The sequence below is a fragment of the Bolinopsis microptera genome, chromosome 3, assembly GCF_026151205.1.
Source record: "Bolinopsis microptera isolate Bmic1 chromosome 3, MBARI_Bmic_1.0, whole genome shotgun sequence".
Taxonomy (NCBI): Eukaryota; Metazoa; Ctenophora; class Tentaculata; order Lobata; family Bolinopsidae; genus Bolinopsis; species Bolinopsis microptera.
Window position 1 is genome coordinate 9,090,898 of NC_087074.1, and position 16,375 is coordinate 9,107,272.

A 16,375-nucleotide genomic window follows, 5' to 3' on the forward strand; every position below is an offset into this window, starting at 1 on the left:
GAGAGACTTAGCCTTTCTGGGGAAACGTAAATGATTTACATATAACGTATTAAGTGTAAACCCCAGATTCCAGAATAAATCAATTCAGAACTACATAGCTTTCATTTTATTCGCGAGTGTAGGAACGTCACTGTTTATCAGTTTATCATGTTTTTGCTTCTTTGTGACGTCATCATCACCCTTCTCCTCTACTTTCTCTTTTTTTTGATATCTGCGATGTTCAGATTCATGTCTGATCAAAATAAGCCGGTAAAATACATTCTCTTATCTATTAGTTACCAACACGTATGTGGTCATTAACTCGCTAATAAAATAATGTAGTTCCATGATATTCTTATCGGTATCATTATCACTTTGGTACGAGTACAACATTTCATAAAAAGTTACATTTAAAGTTAACATTCAATTGGTTGTCAGCAGATTTCTAAAATATAAATATCTGTTAAATGTGTATTTTGATAACCTATCTTTACCTGAGCGGTGGAGGAAGCTTTTGCTCGAAGTAAAAGGAAAAGAGTGTTAACCAAACAGCTAAAATAAGATGCAGTCCCCAGTATAATCCGTTATACACCTGGATAAGTTCAATGTCAAAATCTCAAGTAAATTATTTATCCGAATGGTTATCAACTTTATTCAAAAAATTCGGTTTTAATAACTTACTATTTGGGAGTAAAAGCCTTCGTAAAGCCGGCCAGGTTCAGCTCTGAATTTTGATCTGGTCCGGTTTATTTAAAAACCCAATCAGTATTTAATGTACGATATGGTATCTACTCACATGGGAAGTGTCTTGCCACGTTAACAGGATGAACGGTTGAATACCGTACCCCAGTGTAAGAAACCTTGCAAACCTTGCAGCCGTTAAGGTAACTGTCTGGGTTACAGGACTCCAACTTTCAAACCTTCCAAAGTAGTGGAGTATCACTCTTGCTAGCTTAGAGGGATGTATGGTGTAAGTCATGTGACTGCTTCATTTCAAATTGACAAACTTGTTATTTATGGATTCTAAATTAACAGGAAGAAGCTCTTTAACAAGCTGTTCAATTTTTCCAGAGCTAGAGGTCATAATAGTAGGAATGTAATATTAAATATGTACACCGGCAAGCCTATAAATAAAGTATAATTACCTTCTTTTCTGCATCAATCACAGGTATTTCAAATAGGAATGTGAGCCAGTACCCAGGTAAAACACCATGCCACAAGATAATAAAAATGTAAGTGTACAGCATACTTCTCCACTTGCCCCACTCTCTTGTCCTCTTAAACAGGTACCTGCAGTAGGAAAGAGTCTAGCTGAGGGTTGCTGCAATTTTAGGTTATAAAACTAAAAGTATATGAGGTTTTTGTAAAGTGTAGGTTGGTTTCCAGTATTACAAGAACTACCTGATGAACCAGTATTTGGTGGTTAGATTGAAGCTGTCAATGAACCCCTTGTTACTGTGCCCCAGAAAGAGCCCCCTAATATCAACCCCCCGTAGAGCGCCCCACTTGTCGGGGAGGGAGGCGTCGTACGATATTCCCAACAACATGCAGCCCCCTTCCTGTGAATTTAGTCAGAATCTGTATAGACAATAGAGATGGTCTCCGGGCCTATAACCAAAATCATTAAAGGGAACATCTTAATTAAGATGTACAAAAGTGGAATTGGCTACAACACTTAATTGATGGTAGTACGTCTGATCATGTTTGGTGATTCATCTGATGACCGAGCAACGTCTAATTCTAAACCTACCATAACAGTCCAACAGCCGATGTACTTTATCAACGCTAACTGCCCGTAACAAGATATGTACAACAGTCTGTATAACAAGTTGTGGTCCTGAAATTTGCAAGTATTAACGATTCTGACAACCATGTCGATAAATTAATGGAATTAGACTATCGTGTCTGTTAATATTATTATTAGCATAAGTTAAACGGTCCCTGGATCTTTCACCTATTACTTCGTCAACTTTTTGGCCATATGCCATTAGATCACGTGTTCTGGATAATCTATAATGAATAAGTCGAGTTGCTCCGGTGTAGTTCAAACATTGATGGTTATTTTTACTTTTATCCTGTATATCCAATATACATCCATTGACGACCTGATACTCAACCAGGGATTATGTCCCAATACCAGGAGCTGCACTACGGTATTCCTCGTCAGAGTTACGCACAGTGGAAGAAACTGGTTTATTGCACTCATTATCTGGTAATTTTCCTGTGGAGTAGCTGCTATTTTCTGTAAATTATTTTGCCATTTAAAGTATCAGCTTTTTATGGGCTATATGTTGCTTCGGGGTATTGTTCAACATTCTACCTTCCAGAAGATGACTCATTGATTTGTCCGATATTTTATATTAAACGGATGCAGTGTTGCGTGAATTGAATGATTTAACCTGATCATGATATTGGTAAAGCTCAATTTCGATTGAATTATTTTCTAAATCACCACATGTTTTAGGATTTCGTTATGGATTAGAGCTTCTACGTAAAATTGACCCAAGGCAAAGAGCTGCAACGTAGTGCGCTCCGGGTCAGTCCATGATTGATGCAGGAGGATTACTTCAACCAAGCTTTGCAACTCAGACATGACCGGAACTTTACCCTATATGACCTATCTCATTCTATACTCGGAGAAGAAAATGTTAAGTCACCAGGGGATGCTAATTCGGAAACCACCTTATTAAAGTGGTTTCTCTATAATTGGATCACCGCACTGAAATTCTTCTTGTCATGTTCATAGTAATTCACAACAGCATAATAGTTGGATTTTACTATTTACATGGAACTGGCATCACTCAACGGCTTTTTTTGTGGATTGGAATAGCCGATATATTCGCTGCCATCGGAAAGATCGTGTTTTCTATTTCCGTGACTTTGTTTTACAGTGGAATCACCAATCAGTTGCCCTGTCAAAGAGGAATAATTATTTTCCTTCTTTTCTTTCCTGTAGCGTTAGCTTGAATGTCATTGTGACGATGATAAAGACCATCAATATCGCGAGTATAGCCCGAAGAGGGATTTCAGTTCAGATTAGTAATACTGCAGTTTTCGTTGTATCCTTTGCTACTTTTCTTATTTTGTTAACTCTTAACACTTCTGATTTGATTTGTTTCTGGACTAATCTTGTCCCTAAACACAGGGAGAACGATTATGCTTTAAGTTTAGAAAGCATTCTAATTTATTCATCTCTAGTGGGCGAGCATATAATATTTGAAATAATTGTTCATATCGCGTGGAGATATGATTATTCCAATTTCGATAAACCTACCATCAGGACAATATTGTTTGATGTCTCTGTTTTGGAGGGCATTATTCACTTTGCAATACCTTCTCTAATTTCATTCATAAGTATGGTTATACAAGCACACTCCATCAAAACATCTCTCCGGTATGATTCCAATTCAAACCAACCTTCAGCATCTCACATCAACATGACCATCTTCTTGCAATTAAACACTGATTAAACATTACTTCTCCGGTTACTCACGTGAAAAGTAGGACTAACGACAACTTCTCTGCTGAACAAACTCCCCCCAAAGAGATATGCTGCCAGAAATATGCTACCCGCAAACATCCTACTGAAGGCAGCATCTACACTGAAATATTGGAATAAAGGTATTATTAATCTTGTATTTTGATCAAATTTAAATTACATGTCAACTGGTTTGCTATCGGTCGAGAAACTTTGCCGTCGAAATGTTGTCGAAAGTGAATTCGCATTTTCAATTGCACACACAATATATAGGGCCGGGAGGAAATGGAAATGCTCATTGATTTGGTTACAACTTACAATTATTACTTATTAAATTAATAAATGATTGCAGAACTCTGCACCACTAACTAACTAACTAACCTACTAGGTCTACCATTCTCATCCGTTTCAAACTTCATCCTCCCTTCACAGAAAGCCCTAAACCTCGTAAATGACATTTGTGGCCCTGTCAGACCTCCAGTATAAGTAAAACAAAACGATAGCATTTCCAGCAGTCCGAAATCTTTTATGGCGTGCTTTTTCTGATCCTCCGTCAATTCCTCCTGAGCGATAATTTGCATCACTAATTTACATTACAATGCTTATTATCAACTTTATGTGCGAGTGAAAGTTTATATATATATTTATTAGGCACAAAACTCTTGGTAAAAATTAAGCCGATCAGAGGACAGCGCACGGTTGTGGGCTGTCACTGTCCTGTAACTGTTGGTAACCCACATTTGCAATAATGAATAGCTCAACAGCGATGTAATCCAACTTAATCATTAACAATTTCCGTATTACAGTTCAAACGTATTTACTTTTTTTTTTCGCAAATATGAAATATTTTCAGTTTCTTCAGGAAATATTAAAACAGAAGACTACACAATACAAACATCCAAACATGATTGTTAAATGATGTAGCAGCAAGTTAAAGTTATGTTCACTGCATTGTACGTACTTGAGTTATAATAAACAAGTGAATTTGAAGCGAGCTTCTTCTTATGGATAGGGAATCCTCAATCCTGGCCGGTAGTGAACGGATTTGAGCCGCGCAAAACATTAACGTGGATATGTTAGATGTCTGTTGTGACATCAAATTATAATTCGCGCGTTCCGTATTTCATACTCAGAAGACCCTTCAGTGGAACCTTTGAGCTGTGAACCTTAATCGATCCGAATAAATTAAAAAGTAAACCCATATAAGTATATATAATAGGATATGACAAACAAGGATTGGTCTTACATTACTGATACAAATAAGGGTCGACCGATAAGCGGATACAGGGATAAGTAGCGAGTGAGTGATATTTCATTTGTACATGTTTGTAAAGGCTATTCTTACAGTTAAATGTTATATGTTAGGTAACACACGTATCATAGATAGTCAGAGTTCCTGTTACTGTATAACATACATATTATGTAGTTTTCATTAAATGGGAAACTTGTCCGCGTTATAAAAGTCCCTTGGCAAGGTTATCTTATCCAACAAGGTTTGAAATTTTAACACGTGTTTCTATCTTGTATAGACACGTGACTGCAATCAACCAACGAGTTTAAAGTAAACTCAATTGAAAGCAATGGAGTCACTGAAGGTGGTCACTGGTCGTTATGCGATTCTTCCGCTATAATCTTTCTCTTTTTTTTTCAAGCAGAATACTATTATTTATAATTTTGTCGGAAATGTTTTTGACAGGGACTAAATAGACCAAGTTCCCAGATAACAGATAAGTTGGATGAATCTGCTTGACTTAATTCACGACATGTGACAGGACAAAAGTTGTATGTAACATAGTGCAAACATGACAGCCAAATGTGTACATTCAAATATCTGTTAACATGACACTTATCACATGAAGAGTTTGGCACGAGCAGCTGTTTGAACACAACTGAACAACCCATACAATGAGCTCGACTATTACATGCTCTTAAGGTACGCTAACAATATGAAACATTCAGTAAAGCCAGCGGGGCAACTTACTGGATCAGTGTTTCCGTCTTTGTAGTCGAATATTAGACCTGAAATTATAATTATCGTTAAATACTTGACTTTGAGATGAGCCAAGCGAATTGATGTGATATTGAGTGGGATTAATTGGATGATCAGGTGATTATTCATCAGCCACATGGACAAGTTGCTTTCAAGCTTTACATTTTTTCTAAGCTTGATTCCTGATTGAATGGAACAGGTTATTACAATGAAATGAAAATATCTGATATTAATTTCATTATAAACAGTTTCGTTCGTTCAGAAATCAAGCCACGAAGAATGCTAAAACTTGAAATTACATATTGATCAAACTTAATACACTTGTGAAACAATCCAGTGAGTATTTCCTGTTAGCAGAGCGACCGATTTCAATTTATACAAGCTCTGTAACACATACCAGGAGTGCTAATGGATTTCTGATGACAAGTTTGAGATTATTGACGTGATTTGTCTGAGATAATCGGCATGTTCACCAATCCATATTATGGATTTATGTCGACAACAATGTGTACAAAATATGCTGAGCATGTCTTATTATCTGCAATATTGAACTCATTTTAGACCAAATCATTTGTCTTGGTCAAACGGCTAGAAGAAGGTAAACATACCGATAAGTTTCATGGTATGAATGCTGTGAGGCATAGTCCACATTACGTCGTATACCTCAGCTGATGTGGTTGTTATGTACCCTATTACCAGGTAAATCTGAAAAGGTATGTTTTAAAAGAAATTAAACTATAAGTTAACTATCTAGTTCATATCTCTTTAATACTTTCAACACTACTATATAACAAATAATTTGAGTGCTATGTAACCAGGCGGCAAATTTGAAATGGGTTATGATGGGGTCCGTAGTCCCCACACATAGTATCATGTCCTTGTTTTACTGACTACTTCAATGAAGAACGTACATACATGAGCTAATACTGCATTGGTATCTTGATGAAAATGCCACGTTTCCTAACAAGATGTTTCCTTCCAAACAATATTGGCACTTATCTTATCAAATGTATTGAAGCTCATTAAATATAATCGTATCTAGATATACATCTAACTTTATAATCTACATACCATAGTAAGAGCAGCAGTAAGGATAACTGAAGTTTTGGACGGACCAAATACTAACTTGATGACCCATACTATCAGTACATTAATAAAACAATGTACAATTCCCATCCCTGGAAATGTACTATATTAGTGAATTATAAGCTCCAAACTGTCTATATATGATAATACCTGTAAAAACACCGTGGGATCTGAAGCCAATTTTAAATTCTAGCTTCAATAAAAATCAAATTACGAACTCATTTTCATCTCATTTTTATATAGATAATATGAACATAAATTCGAAGAGGGCTAAACATACCAAGAACATAATAGATGACAGCCACGCCACTGACGAGAAAGTAAAGCAGCTGAAATTTAAAGTAAGTAAAAAATAAATTATTTAACGTTTGGAACTTTGACACAAATTTGTTATAAAATGCAAACTTCTTTGACTAAAAACCTGGTAAATCTTAGCTTTCCCGTGTACCAGTTCGCGGTGAATGTAGGAGAGTGGATACACTGAAATTAAGGTTGATATAAACCATAAAATATTCAATTATATTCATCTCGTCACTTAAAATTTCACTAAATAAATAATTTCATATAACCCCGTAATAGCAGAAGTGACTGAGAGAGCACCTACCGATAAAAAGAGAGATAACAAGTCTGCAGATGCCCGGTGTTACAGCTGGGAAGTACACTGGAACTATGAGGGCAGGATCGTAGGTGTTCATACTGGTGATAGTCCCAGCCACACTCCACATAGTGCTAAAGAGGGGGAAACGGTGTGAAATAATAGGGCCAAAATTATTTGGATAATCTTAAATCCTATTTGTTTAACTGTCAACCTAAGATATGAAAACTTTCCTTTGATACTGACATTTTCGCTTTGAACAAATTGGTCACAAGAACCGAATAATTTAATAGAAGTTATAAATTATTCGGTGCTTTACATCTTACACAGGATCGTGAAATTAAAGCAACATGCAAAATATCGCGTGAATGTGATTCGCGTACAGTTCGTGTTAGCCTTGTATAATTTAGTCAATAATCATTGCAGTGCGAATAATATATATATTTATACAGACTACGAAGCTGTGCTTTGGTGCAAAATAATTAACAGTAATATCTGATTCCGCAAAACTATTCATAACAGAAGCCTAACTCAAGAACTTAATGCAAATTAAGATTTAAGTTTCCAGAAATTTAAGAAACTTATAATAATAATAATTGACAAATGAAAGACGTGAGTCGCCAAATTAACTTCATGGAAACTGAAAAAAGGGAATTCAAAGCACACGTCATACAACAAACTAACAAACTAAACGTACAAACAAACTAAACGTACAAAACGCCTTTTATGGAAGAGTGTATACAATATTTCCTAGACACGTGTAAATAGGGCTTAATACAACATATATATTATAGAACTGTTACTACCTAATATACGATAGTCTCCAGCATGACTCAAGTATTGCAAATACCAAGTTGCACTTATAATGCACCCATTTAAAAAAACATTAAACACGGCGCTTATTTGTGCTTATACTTTGCCCATCCCATATTCCAGATTGCATTAGGAGTGTAAGCGTTATACGAGTGCACTGACTGCTGTAGAATGCAGATACTAGTAACAGCATTGAGAACCATAATGGACTCCAGTTAGGCAAAATCTGGGAGCAATTTTTTGATCAAAAAGTGGACCTCCAGTGAAGTGTAGGAACTGTGGTGTTCACTCCCTGGGAAATGATACCGTACCATTAGAAATGAAAGCACATGTTTTACATTCAGAGCTTACCTCAGTGATCTATCAAGAATCAAGATAGAATTAGAGTTGATGCGTAATCTTTATCAATAAACTGTCCATTCTTTATTTGTTCCACTTACTTGTACTTATTTGTTCCAAGGATTATAGAGAAAAGACAATTTTTGAGAAAAGACAATTTTATTATTTATCACCAATTTATTACACAATCAATTAATAAATATACATCCGAATAAATAATATCCAACTAAATATTGGCGCTAGATGGTAACATCATACATACTACAGAGGAGGGGGGGCAAAAGTCAGTACCCATACGTTGGCCTTAATAGCTCAGTCAGTCAGTCACTGAGTGCCCAATTGAAATTTTTCTTTCTGGTATGACTTACTACCACCACTGGTTCGAGGAATTCGTGTTCATGTTTTTTCAAATGAAGGTTCATTTTCGCATTTATTTGATAGTTTGGATAGTCAGATCGAGCCAACTTTTATTGAATTTTGTTCGGCCATTCGAATTACGTTTGTTTTGAAAAATGAGAGTTGTAGCTTTTCAGATGACCGAGATACGAAGCATAACGAATTTATTCATTACGTGTGATCAGGTGATTGGCTAACCTAATCAAGTGATAAGGTGACCCCGTTAAACACCCCGTTAAACATTATGGGAATCGTTAAGGCTGTCCGATTAAGGTGTTGCATCACGGTGTCACATAATCACCCAGTCAATTTTGTTAACGAGATACACAAAATGCTTGATGACTTCATTTCTAATCCGTTTTGCCACATTTTTTCAGACCAGATGCAACATTTAATAATCTACTGTCTCTGAAAAAATTAGGCGCTCAGCATGTTCAAAGAAAAAAATCCAATAGTAATACTAAATAGGCAATCTTGAGGCTCCTGGCTCTAGTCTATAACTGCCAAATTACTTAATTATATACCAGCTGTAATTTGGGGAGCTGTAAATGGGGAGAGAGAAAGAGAGAGTGTGTGGGAGAGGGAAAAAAGGTGAGATACTTTAGTACCACATTTGGGGTACAAAATCATCAATTAAACCACTTACCACCGGCTGATTTAAAAAAACTTTGCTTCTTCAGAGTTTTGTCGAAACTATACCAAAAAAACTAGTCCCATAACTCTAACTGTTTTCTTAATTAAGCCACTCGGATATTACACACGGTGAAATCAGAGTGACTGGTGGAGGATGGTGTAAAGAATGACATGAGTCAAAATGATACGTTTAAGTGCCAGCTGGGTTTGGAAAAGCAAAAAGAGACGAGACAGCAAAAGAGCTAGCACTCTAAGTCACCCCGGTCTGATCCAGCTCTTCCGGCACAATTAAAGCGTTTGGTGCGGTTTGCGAAATTGGGGCTATTAAAGATATGGGCTATTAAACTCATTCAATGACAGAAATCTCTGTGCAGAAAAGTGTACATGCAACACAACATGACACTTGTCTGTTACTAGAGTAGTGGTCGTTGAAGAGCTAAAATATCTGAACAAAACAGGAATCTGTATACTCTCTTAAAGTAATAAGCATGATCTAGAATCTCACTAATATATATATAATATATATAATATAATGAGCTTACTCATTGTATTGCGTAGCCTAGAAAACTTAAACATTGAATGTGTTGTGAATTCATTTGACTCCATTTGTGGTAGGAGGAAAATTAGATTGTGATCATCATCACTGGAAAGTATCTGATGAGGCCGTGATAAGTAAAATTGAAGGAGATAATTATTTAGAGAATAAAATAATACATGTTATACATGGTTTCAGGTTTCAATCCTATTTATGATTTATCAAACAACATGTTCATACGTTTATTGGTTTCGGGACCTAAAATTTTGATTATAATAAAATTAGCTGTACAAAATTATAATTTAAATTATCAAAATATTTTTATGGATATTTTTAAGTTTAATGATTTAAGTCTATTTGTAGTGCAATGCACTTTCACATAGCCATGTGTCTACGCGTACTGCGTGACGCGCTACTGCAAGCGAGATCAGGGCTTTGGTTAGAGCAATATCAATGCACTACTGGGCTGCGCCGCGCATCAAATAATGTTCTCGCAACCGTGGTTAACCACCTCGGTAGATTTGCAAAATGCACCACTCATAGGCCTTGCCGAGCTGCGAAGGATTGATATCGTGAATGAAGTATTTTTAATAATAGTATTTCTTGCTAGCAAAAATACATGCGCTGGATCAATGATGTCATCGACAATTTTCATAAAAATATTTTACATTTTCATTTTAACTGTTAATTGACGATGTCAATTCTTTGCAGCTTGGCAAGGCCCATACCAGCTAGTAGCGCATTTCGCTACAAATTTTCAAAAATTGTTTAATCAATTAATTTTCTTATACTTGATCGAATACAAAATCAACAATTTAGATTTTAGAAGTAATAACAATCAAAATATTAATTGATGAGTTGTTGTATCGCGATGCGTTACTGGGTCGCGCCGCGCATCCAATATAATTGCTTTTCGCAACTAATCTTCGTTAGATCGGCAAATTGCGCCTATACTCGGGCTGGCCGAGCTGCGAAAAATTGACACCGTCAATTAAATGAGTTGTTTCGATAACTGTCAGTACCAAACATCGTTTAAAAAATTACAGCAGTTGCCTTTTCACTTTTGATTAGAAGTGTAGCTAGCTGTATAAGTGCTTACCCACATACCTAGCTTGTCAGTTTATCGCTTTGTTCCCTTTGTTCCCCCCACTGTGCAAGAAGCTCGAAAAGAACGCCGTGCATAGGGAATCGAGCGCCTGGTAATATAATTCGAAACGTGTGTCAATTGAATCACAGTTTTTATACTATATCTATTTTATGAATTTCGTGTTCTTCCTAGCAGCCAACGTTTCAATTACATTTTGTTTTACATACTCAGTTAGACTCGACCGAAGGATAGACTTGACAGAATGATTTCGCAATTTTGTGACTGGAAATTAATTTTGGAGTTGCAAAAGATGTGTCAAAAGATGTGTTATCTTGCAAGTTCACTCCTCAATGCACATTACAATGTATTTTAAGATCGGGACACCTGTTGTAAGCCCCTCAAGGCGACCACAGAACCAAACCAAATATTGGACTGTTGATTTCAGGGCCCTCCTCACACATACCCAATCATGGGTTTCCACAGAGTCGACTGCAGTAGCTTGTTTAAACCTAAGTGAGTCTTCAGCCGGGATTGATAGTAGATCCTATTGATAGCTCACGATTGCAAAGTATCGAAATCACCTCACCAGACCCAAGTTTTCATACTGAAAGCGCTTGGTTGTCTCAGAGGATGCACTAAAGAGTTTAACTCAATCGACTCAATCGAATGATATGGATTGAGCATTAAATAAGTAGGGGCCTGCGAAAAGATAGATTGAGAATCTTTTCGGACACCATTTAGTGGCTCACTGTTCACCCTAATACTCGTGATGTACAAGCCCTTCCAAGATATACGACTGAGATTTACGATTCACGGTTAACTTACTTTAATATCATTGGACAGACATAAGCAATTTCATTTGTCTGATCATAGAAAACGAGATTTATTATAGCATTATATCGGGCACAAAGAAGCATTACTAGCAATTGTGCCCTTTACCCTCCTACATAATTTGAACATTTTTGTGGCTAAGTCATTGAACAACATCTGAATTAATATGTATTTAGTATTAAAAGATTCAGTAAATTATCTTTTCATGTACGCTGTACACTGTAGTTAGTAAATGCAAACCAAACTTTTTCGACCAGCGGCGCGCCGAACCAGTGTTGCACTAGGTAAAAATTGTGTATATTTTGTACATTTTTGAGTGCAAATTAATTTATTAATTTATCACAAAGTATTTTATTATAGTAAAATCACTTATGTGAAATGGTTATTTTGACTGTAAATATTTGAACTAAATATGAATTGATTGTGGGGGGTATAAAATAAAATTTGTTTTACTACTTTGTTTTACTTAAATATTTTGCTAATTATGCTACTTAAAGTACAAGTATGAACGAACAAACACATTGAGGTGTAGTAACGTGATATTGAACTATGTTTACTTGACAAGAAACATCTTTGATTCAGATATTGTCGTAATAGCAGGGGAATAGTTTTTCGATATGATCTCTTTAGTTCACAGAAAAGCATTTATGAAGTGTTTAGAACTTACATTTTGAAGTAGTTTCTTTCAGTAATCATTGAGAACCAGTGTCCTGTTGTAATTGCATTTCCACCTTAGTTTCATTTTGTAAAGCCAAGAAACTGGTGTAGTCAAATATTTTTGTATGCTTTAGCATCACTTGACTATTTAAAAAAAATTGTTTGTTCAGGCCATGACCTTATAGTCAGCCAATTGGCCATTGCTATATTATGTGTATATTGTTTGAATATTCTTTTCTTATTTCCGTTACCTCTGTATTGTGCTCTGCCAATTGCAACACTTGAATTACTTTATTGTAATATTTTTGTATGAACATTTTTAATAGTATTTTGAAGTGTAGTATTGTTTAGATCTTAAATTTTATACGAAACTATTAATGTTTTTAATAGAAATTAAAGTTTTTGATCTCTACTATTTATTGTTAATGAAATACTTAGTGTAGCCAGTTATTTTAATAATCATCATGTGTCTGATCATTGGAATCTTGAATCGTTTCTGATCACATCTTCTACGCAGCATACTTTGTTGAGATTCTAAGTGCCTCAAATCAAATTGATTTGATTTGATTTGAAAGCTTAAGATTTGACAGTGAGAATTTGTTGTGATCTCTTGAGTAGAGATGAAAACTTTGGCATTTGAGTAAAAGTGTTATGTCACCAGGGATAATAGTGTACGCACTACGCATGCTCATGTCCAGAACTTGCCATTCCTTTGCCACCCCTAGCCTAGCAGAAAAGCTCTAATTTTGCCACACCACTCCCGATGTTTCCGACATAAGATGCTATTGGCTGTGGTTTATGCCAATAGTATTCAATATTCTGTTATAACTTTTAACATATGCTTACAGTTCTTAATAAGGATCCTGTGCAACAAATATGACTATTAATCCATACTTTGTGAAATTCATCGTGAAACTAACATATTTCAAAACAGTTAAACTACACACAGATGACAATTCCGATTAACCATGAATGGACTTGATGCGTATTACAGAACCAATGTTACGTTCAAGATGTAAAAGTAAAGTAAAGTAAAGTAAAAATTATGACATAACATCATCACTAATGTCTACAAAGTATCATCGCACTACACTAAAATAACTATTTCTCCATCAAATTTCAAAGTAATAATTTATCAAATATTAATCATGAATAAAAACAACATTACAAAATTTAATTTATTCATACTTCCCAGTGGAGTAAAGATTTATAAAACGTTTCTTTGCTACATAAGGATGAAACCACAGATAATCATTGTGTTTTTCCTGTTATTGTAACTTAATCAATGATTGTGATGTTGTTGTATCTTAATTACTGACAATTTCAGTGTCAACTTAAATGTAAAATATATTGATGCTAATTGTTAAATTTGGTGTTAGTACGATTAAACTTATGTTAATTTGATGTTATTAACTATGTTTCCAAATAAAAAAGATGTTAAAGTTTCGGTTTATGATATTGAGGTTTAGTTTTTGGAACTTATTATCATCTTTGAAGAAAGGTAAATAGGAGGCACATGTGATCAGAATTTAGAATAGATTGTATCGCCATTTCCACAATTAAATGTAAGAATTAATCAGTGAAACATTTCCACTGTTTGCCTTATACATCTCATTACAAGTTTGCTGCCAAAATTGCATCACTCTAACTGAACTGTATGTAAAATCCGGATTGGAGTATTATTTATGAGTCGCATTGTTGTAATGTATTCTGTGTAAAATTATCTTTATCCCGGTTGTTGCGACAAGTAAAAATGCTCTTATTAGGGAAAGGAGATTACTCGACGTTTCAATGTAACTACATCGTATTCATGATCTCAATAAATGTATTTAATTGTAGTTGTGAAAATAGTTCAAAAACTTTTTTAAAAAACTATTTTCACAACTACAATTAAATACATTTATTGAGATCATGAATACGATGTAGTTACATTGAAACGTCGAGTAATCTCCTTTCCCTAATAAGAGCATTTTTACTTGTCGCAACAACCGGGATAAAGATAATTTTACACAGAATACATCTAACTGAACTGACGAACATAAATTTTAGGACTCAAGACCGATCTTGTGTTGGGCCAGCAGCACACACAATCTAACAAATTACGAAGGGAAAATTATTTCTGGATCTCATTATTTTGACAGGCAATGTCTTTCGAACTTACGCATTTCCGATCTAATAAAAATTATTACAGGTGTAGTAAAATGTCTATTTTAATAGCTCCAGATTTCCAGCACATTCTTCGTGTTCTGAACACCAACATCGATGGAAAGGAAAAGATAATGTATGCCCTGACTTCCATCAAGGGAGTAGGACGACGATACAGTAACATTGTGTTGAAGAAGGCAGATATCGACCAGACCAAACGTGCTGGTGAAATCACAGAGCCCGAACTGGAGAGGATAATGGAGATCATGCAGAATCCCCGTGACTACAAAATCCCAGATTATTTCCTTAACAGAAAGAAGGACATCAAGGACGGTAAATTCTCACAGGTCCTCAGTAACCAGCTCGACAACAAACTTCGAGAGGATTTAGAGAGACTGAAGAAAATCCGATCCCACAGAGGTCTGCGACATTATTGGGGACTCCGAGTCAGAGGGCAACATACCAAGACTACTGGACGAAAGGGAAGAACTGTTGGTGTAGCCAAGAAGAAGTAAATCTTTTTAGTGTATTTTTATTTATCTGAAAACCTGTGTTTTATTCTAAGTAGGTAACATTTCGCTCTTTATTTAAACACTATAGCTAATACTATAACATCAAACTTAAATTTAAAACTGGAATTTACTGTAGAGTAGTGCTCACAGAGGATTCTCCAAAATAAGCAATAGAACTGCTTGACTTGCAATTTGCAAATTATCACACTTTATTTGGCATTCTAACTAGCGTCAGTTTCATTGGTATTGCACATAATATTCACGTGAATATTCGCTACCCGCATAATTAGTCTGGTGAAATCACTCCTCCAGATCGGTAATCACTTTAGTTACACCAGAAATCACAGCCGATCTGAGTGACACGGAGTGTTACATTATCATTCTCCCACTGAGGAGAAACCTTTCTCGATTACAGTACGTTATCTAACAGTATTACTCACGGTTAGAGGTCTTATACACGTTAGATAGGTTTACTTGTTGGTATGTGTCGCTAACACGATTTGTCACGTATTAAAGTAGATTTGTCACGTATTAAAGTAGATTTCTGTAGATTAAAGTAGATTACTGCCACTGTTAACTCCACATTTTCTGCTGCCTTCCCAGCAAGTGTGATTTTGTTTGTATGGCCACTTGGGACACATTCTATCGACTAGGAGTTACTTAGCTGGCTAAATAACTCTAGGTATCTAATCTAATAGACCTGCTCGACCTGCAGTTCCAAACCGTATCACTGGGACTAGTTGCTGTTAGTTAATGGGGGAATATTGCCAGTTTTACCTTCAGTTCGGAGTGTAGAATTTCAATTGGTCATGGTGGAGGAAATCGTTAAGGTAATACACCCTGTCCCGGCGTTGACGTGGCAACTAATCACCTCTAAAATACGTGAGCTTCTCTTCTCCCCGCCTTTTGTTTCCTCTCCCATGTGTAACTGTTTTTATTGTTTAACTTCGTGACTCTTACAAGTTACATGCAAATAATTTATCGCGCTGTTCGACTATTTCAAGCCTTCGCACTATGTCTTGTTTATTTCGGGTTATACATTCCATGATACGTTGGTCGATACGTTTAATCTAATTCTGTTTCCTTTCAATTTCGCAATCATTCTCATTCTCACCCGATCATGGGTGGTTCTAATCAGCTAATAGGCGCTTGTTTTAATCACCCAATTGGCTGCTCAGTGATCACTTACATTCTAGAATAAGCTGATTATCTGGTCGTAACTAGCTCAACGTGTTATTAATTAAACATCGCTGCTGCTCATGTGCTGTGTATTTATTTATATACCAGTCGTGGCGCTAC

General features: G+C 35.7%; 2 protein-coding genes across 3 annotated transcripts; one reads left to right on the forward strand and one right to left on the reverse strand.

Moving 5' to 3' along the window:
* Positions 1-90: 90 nt before the first annotated feature.
* LOC134812273 (lysophospholipid acyltransferase 5-like) lies at positions 91-7,261 on the reverse strand. The gene is made up of 14 exons (XM_063819613.1): positions 7,138-7,261; positions 6,955-7,013; positions 6,814-6,862; positions 6,519-6,625; positions 6,056-6,152; positions 5,439-5,476; positions 3,839-4,020; positions 3,473-3,581; positions 1,730-1,816; positions 1,381-1,538; positions 1,125-1,269; positions 776-931; positions 474-571; positions 91-211 (listed from the first exon to the last, which is right to left on the reverse strand). Exons 1-14 carry the CDS (start codon positions 7,256-7,258, stop codon positions 91-93), a joined length of 1,527 nt encoding a protein of 508 aa, XP_063675683.1. The 5' UTR covers positions 7,259-7,261.
* LOC134812280 (small ribosomal subunit protein uS13-like) lies at positions 6,218-15,111 on the forward strand. Of its 2 annotated transcripts, none has more exons than XM_063819624.1 (2): positions 6,218-6,257; positions 14,617-15,111. In XM_063819624.1, the coding sequence occupies exon 2, from the start codon at positions 14,621-14,623 to the stop codon at positions 15,077-15,079; it is 459 nt and encodes a 152-aa protein (XP_063675694.1). In that variant the 5' UTR covers positions 6,218-6,257; positions 14,617-14,620; the 3' UTR covers positions 15,080-15,111. The 2 variants fall into 2 exon arrangements, with proteins under 2 accessions (XP_063675694.1, XP_063675693.1); XM_063819623.1 differs by lacking the exon at positions 6,218-6,257 and adding an exon at positions 12,280-12,288 and having other exon boundaries at positions 14,611-15,111.
* The last annotated feature ends 1,264 nt before the right edge of the window (positions 15,112-16,375 follow it).

Excerpts from the sequence above, each read along its gene's own strand:
- LOC134812273 (XM_063819613.1), bottom strand. The coding sequence starts at position 7,258 with ATGTGGAGTGTGGCTGGGACTATCACCAGTATGAACACCTACGATCCT. Across the intron at positions 5,477-6,055 it reads TCATACCATGAAACTTATCG|GTCTAATATTCGACTACAAA; the intron begins GTATGTTTACCT and ends TTATAATTTCAG. Across the intron at positions 4,021-5,438 it reads AAGACGGAAACACTGATCCA|GAGGAATTGACGGAGGATCA; the intron begins GTAAGTTGCCCC and ends ATTATCGCTCAG.
- LOC134812280 (XM_063819624.1), top strand. The coding sequence starts at position 14,621 with ATGTCTATTTTAATAGCTCCAGATTTCCAGCACATTCTTCGTGTTCTG.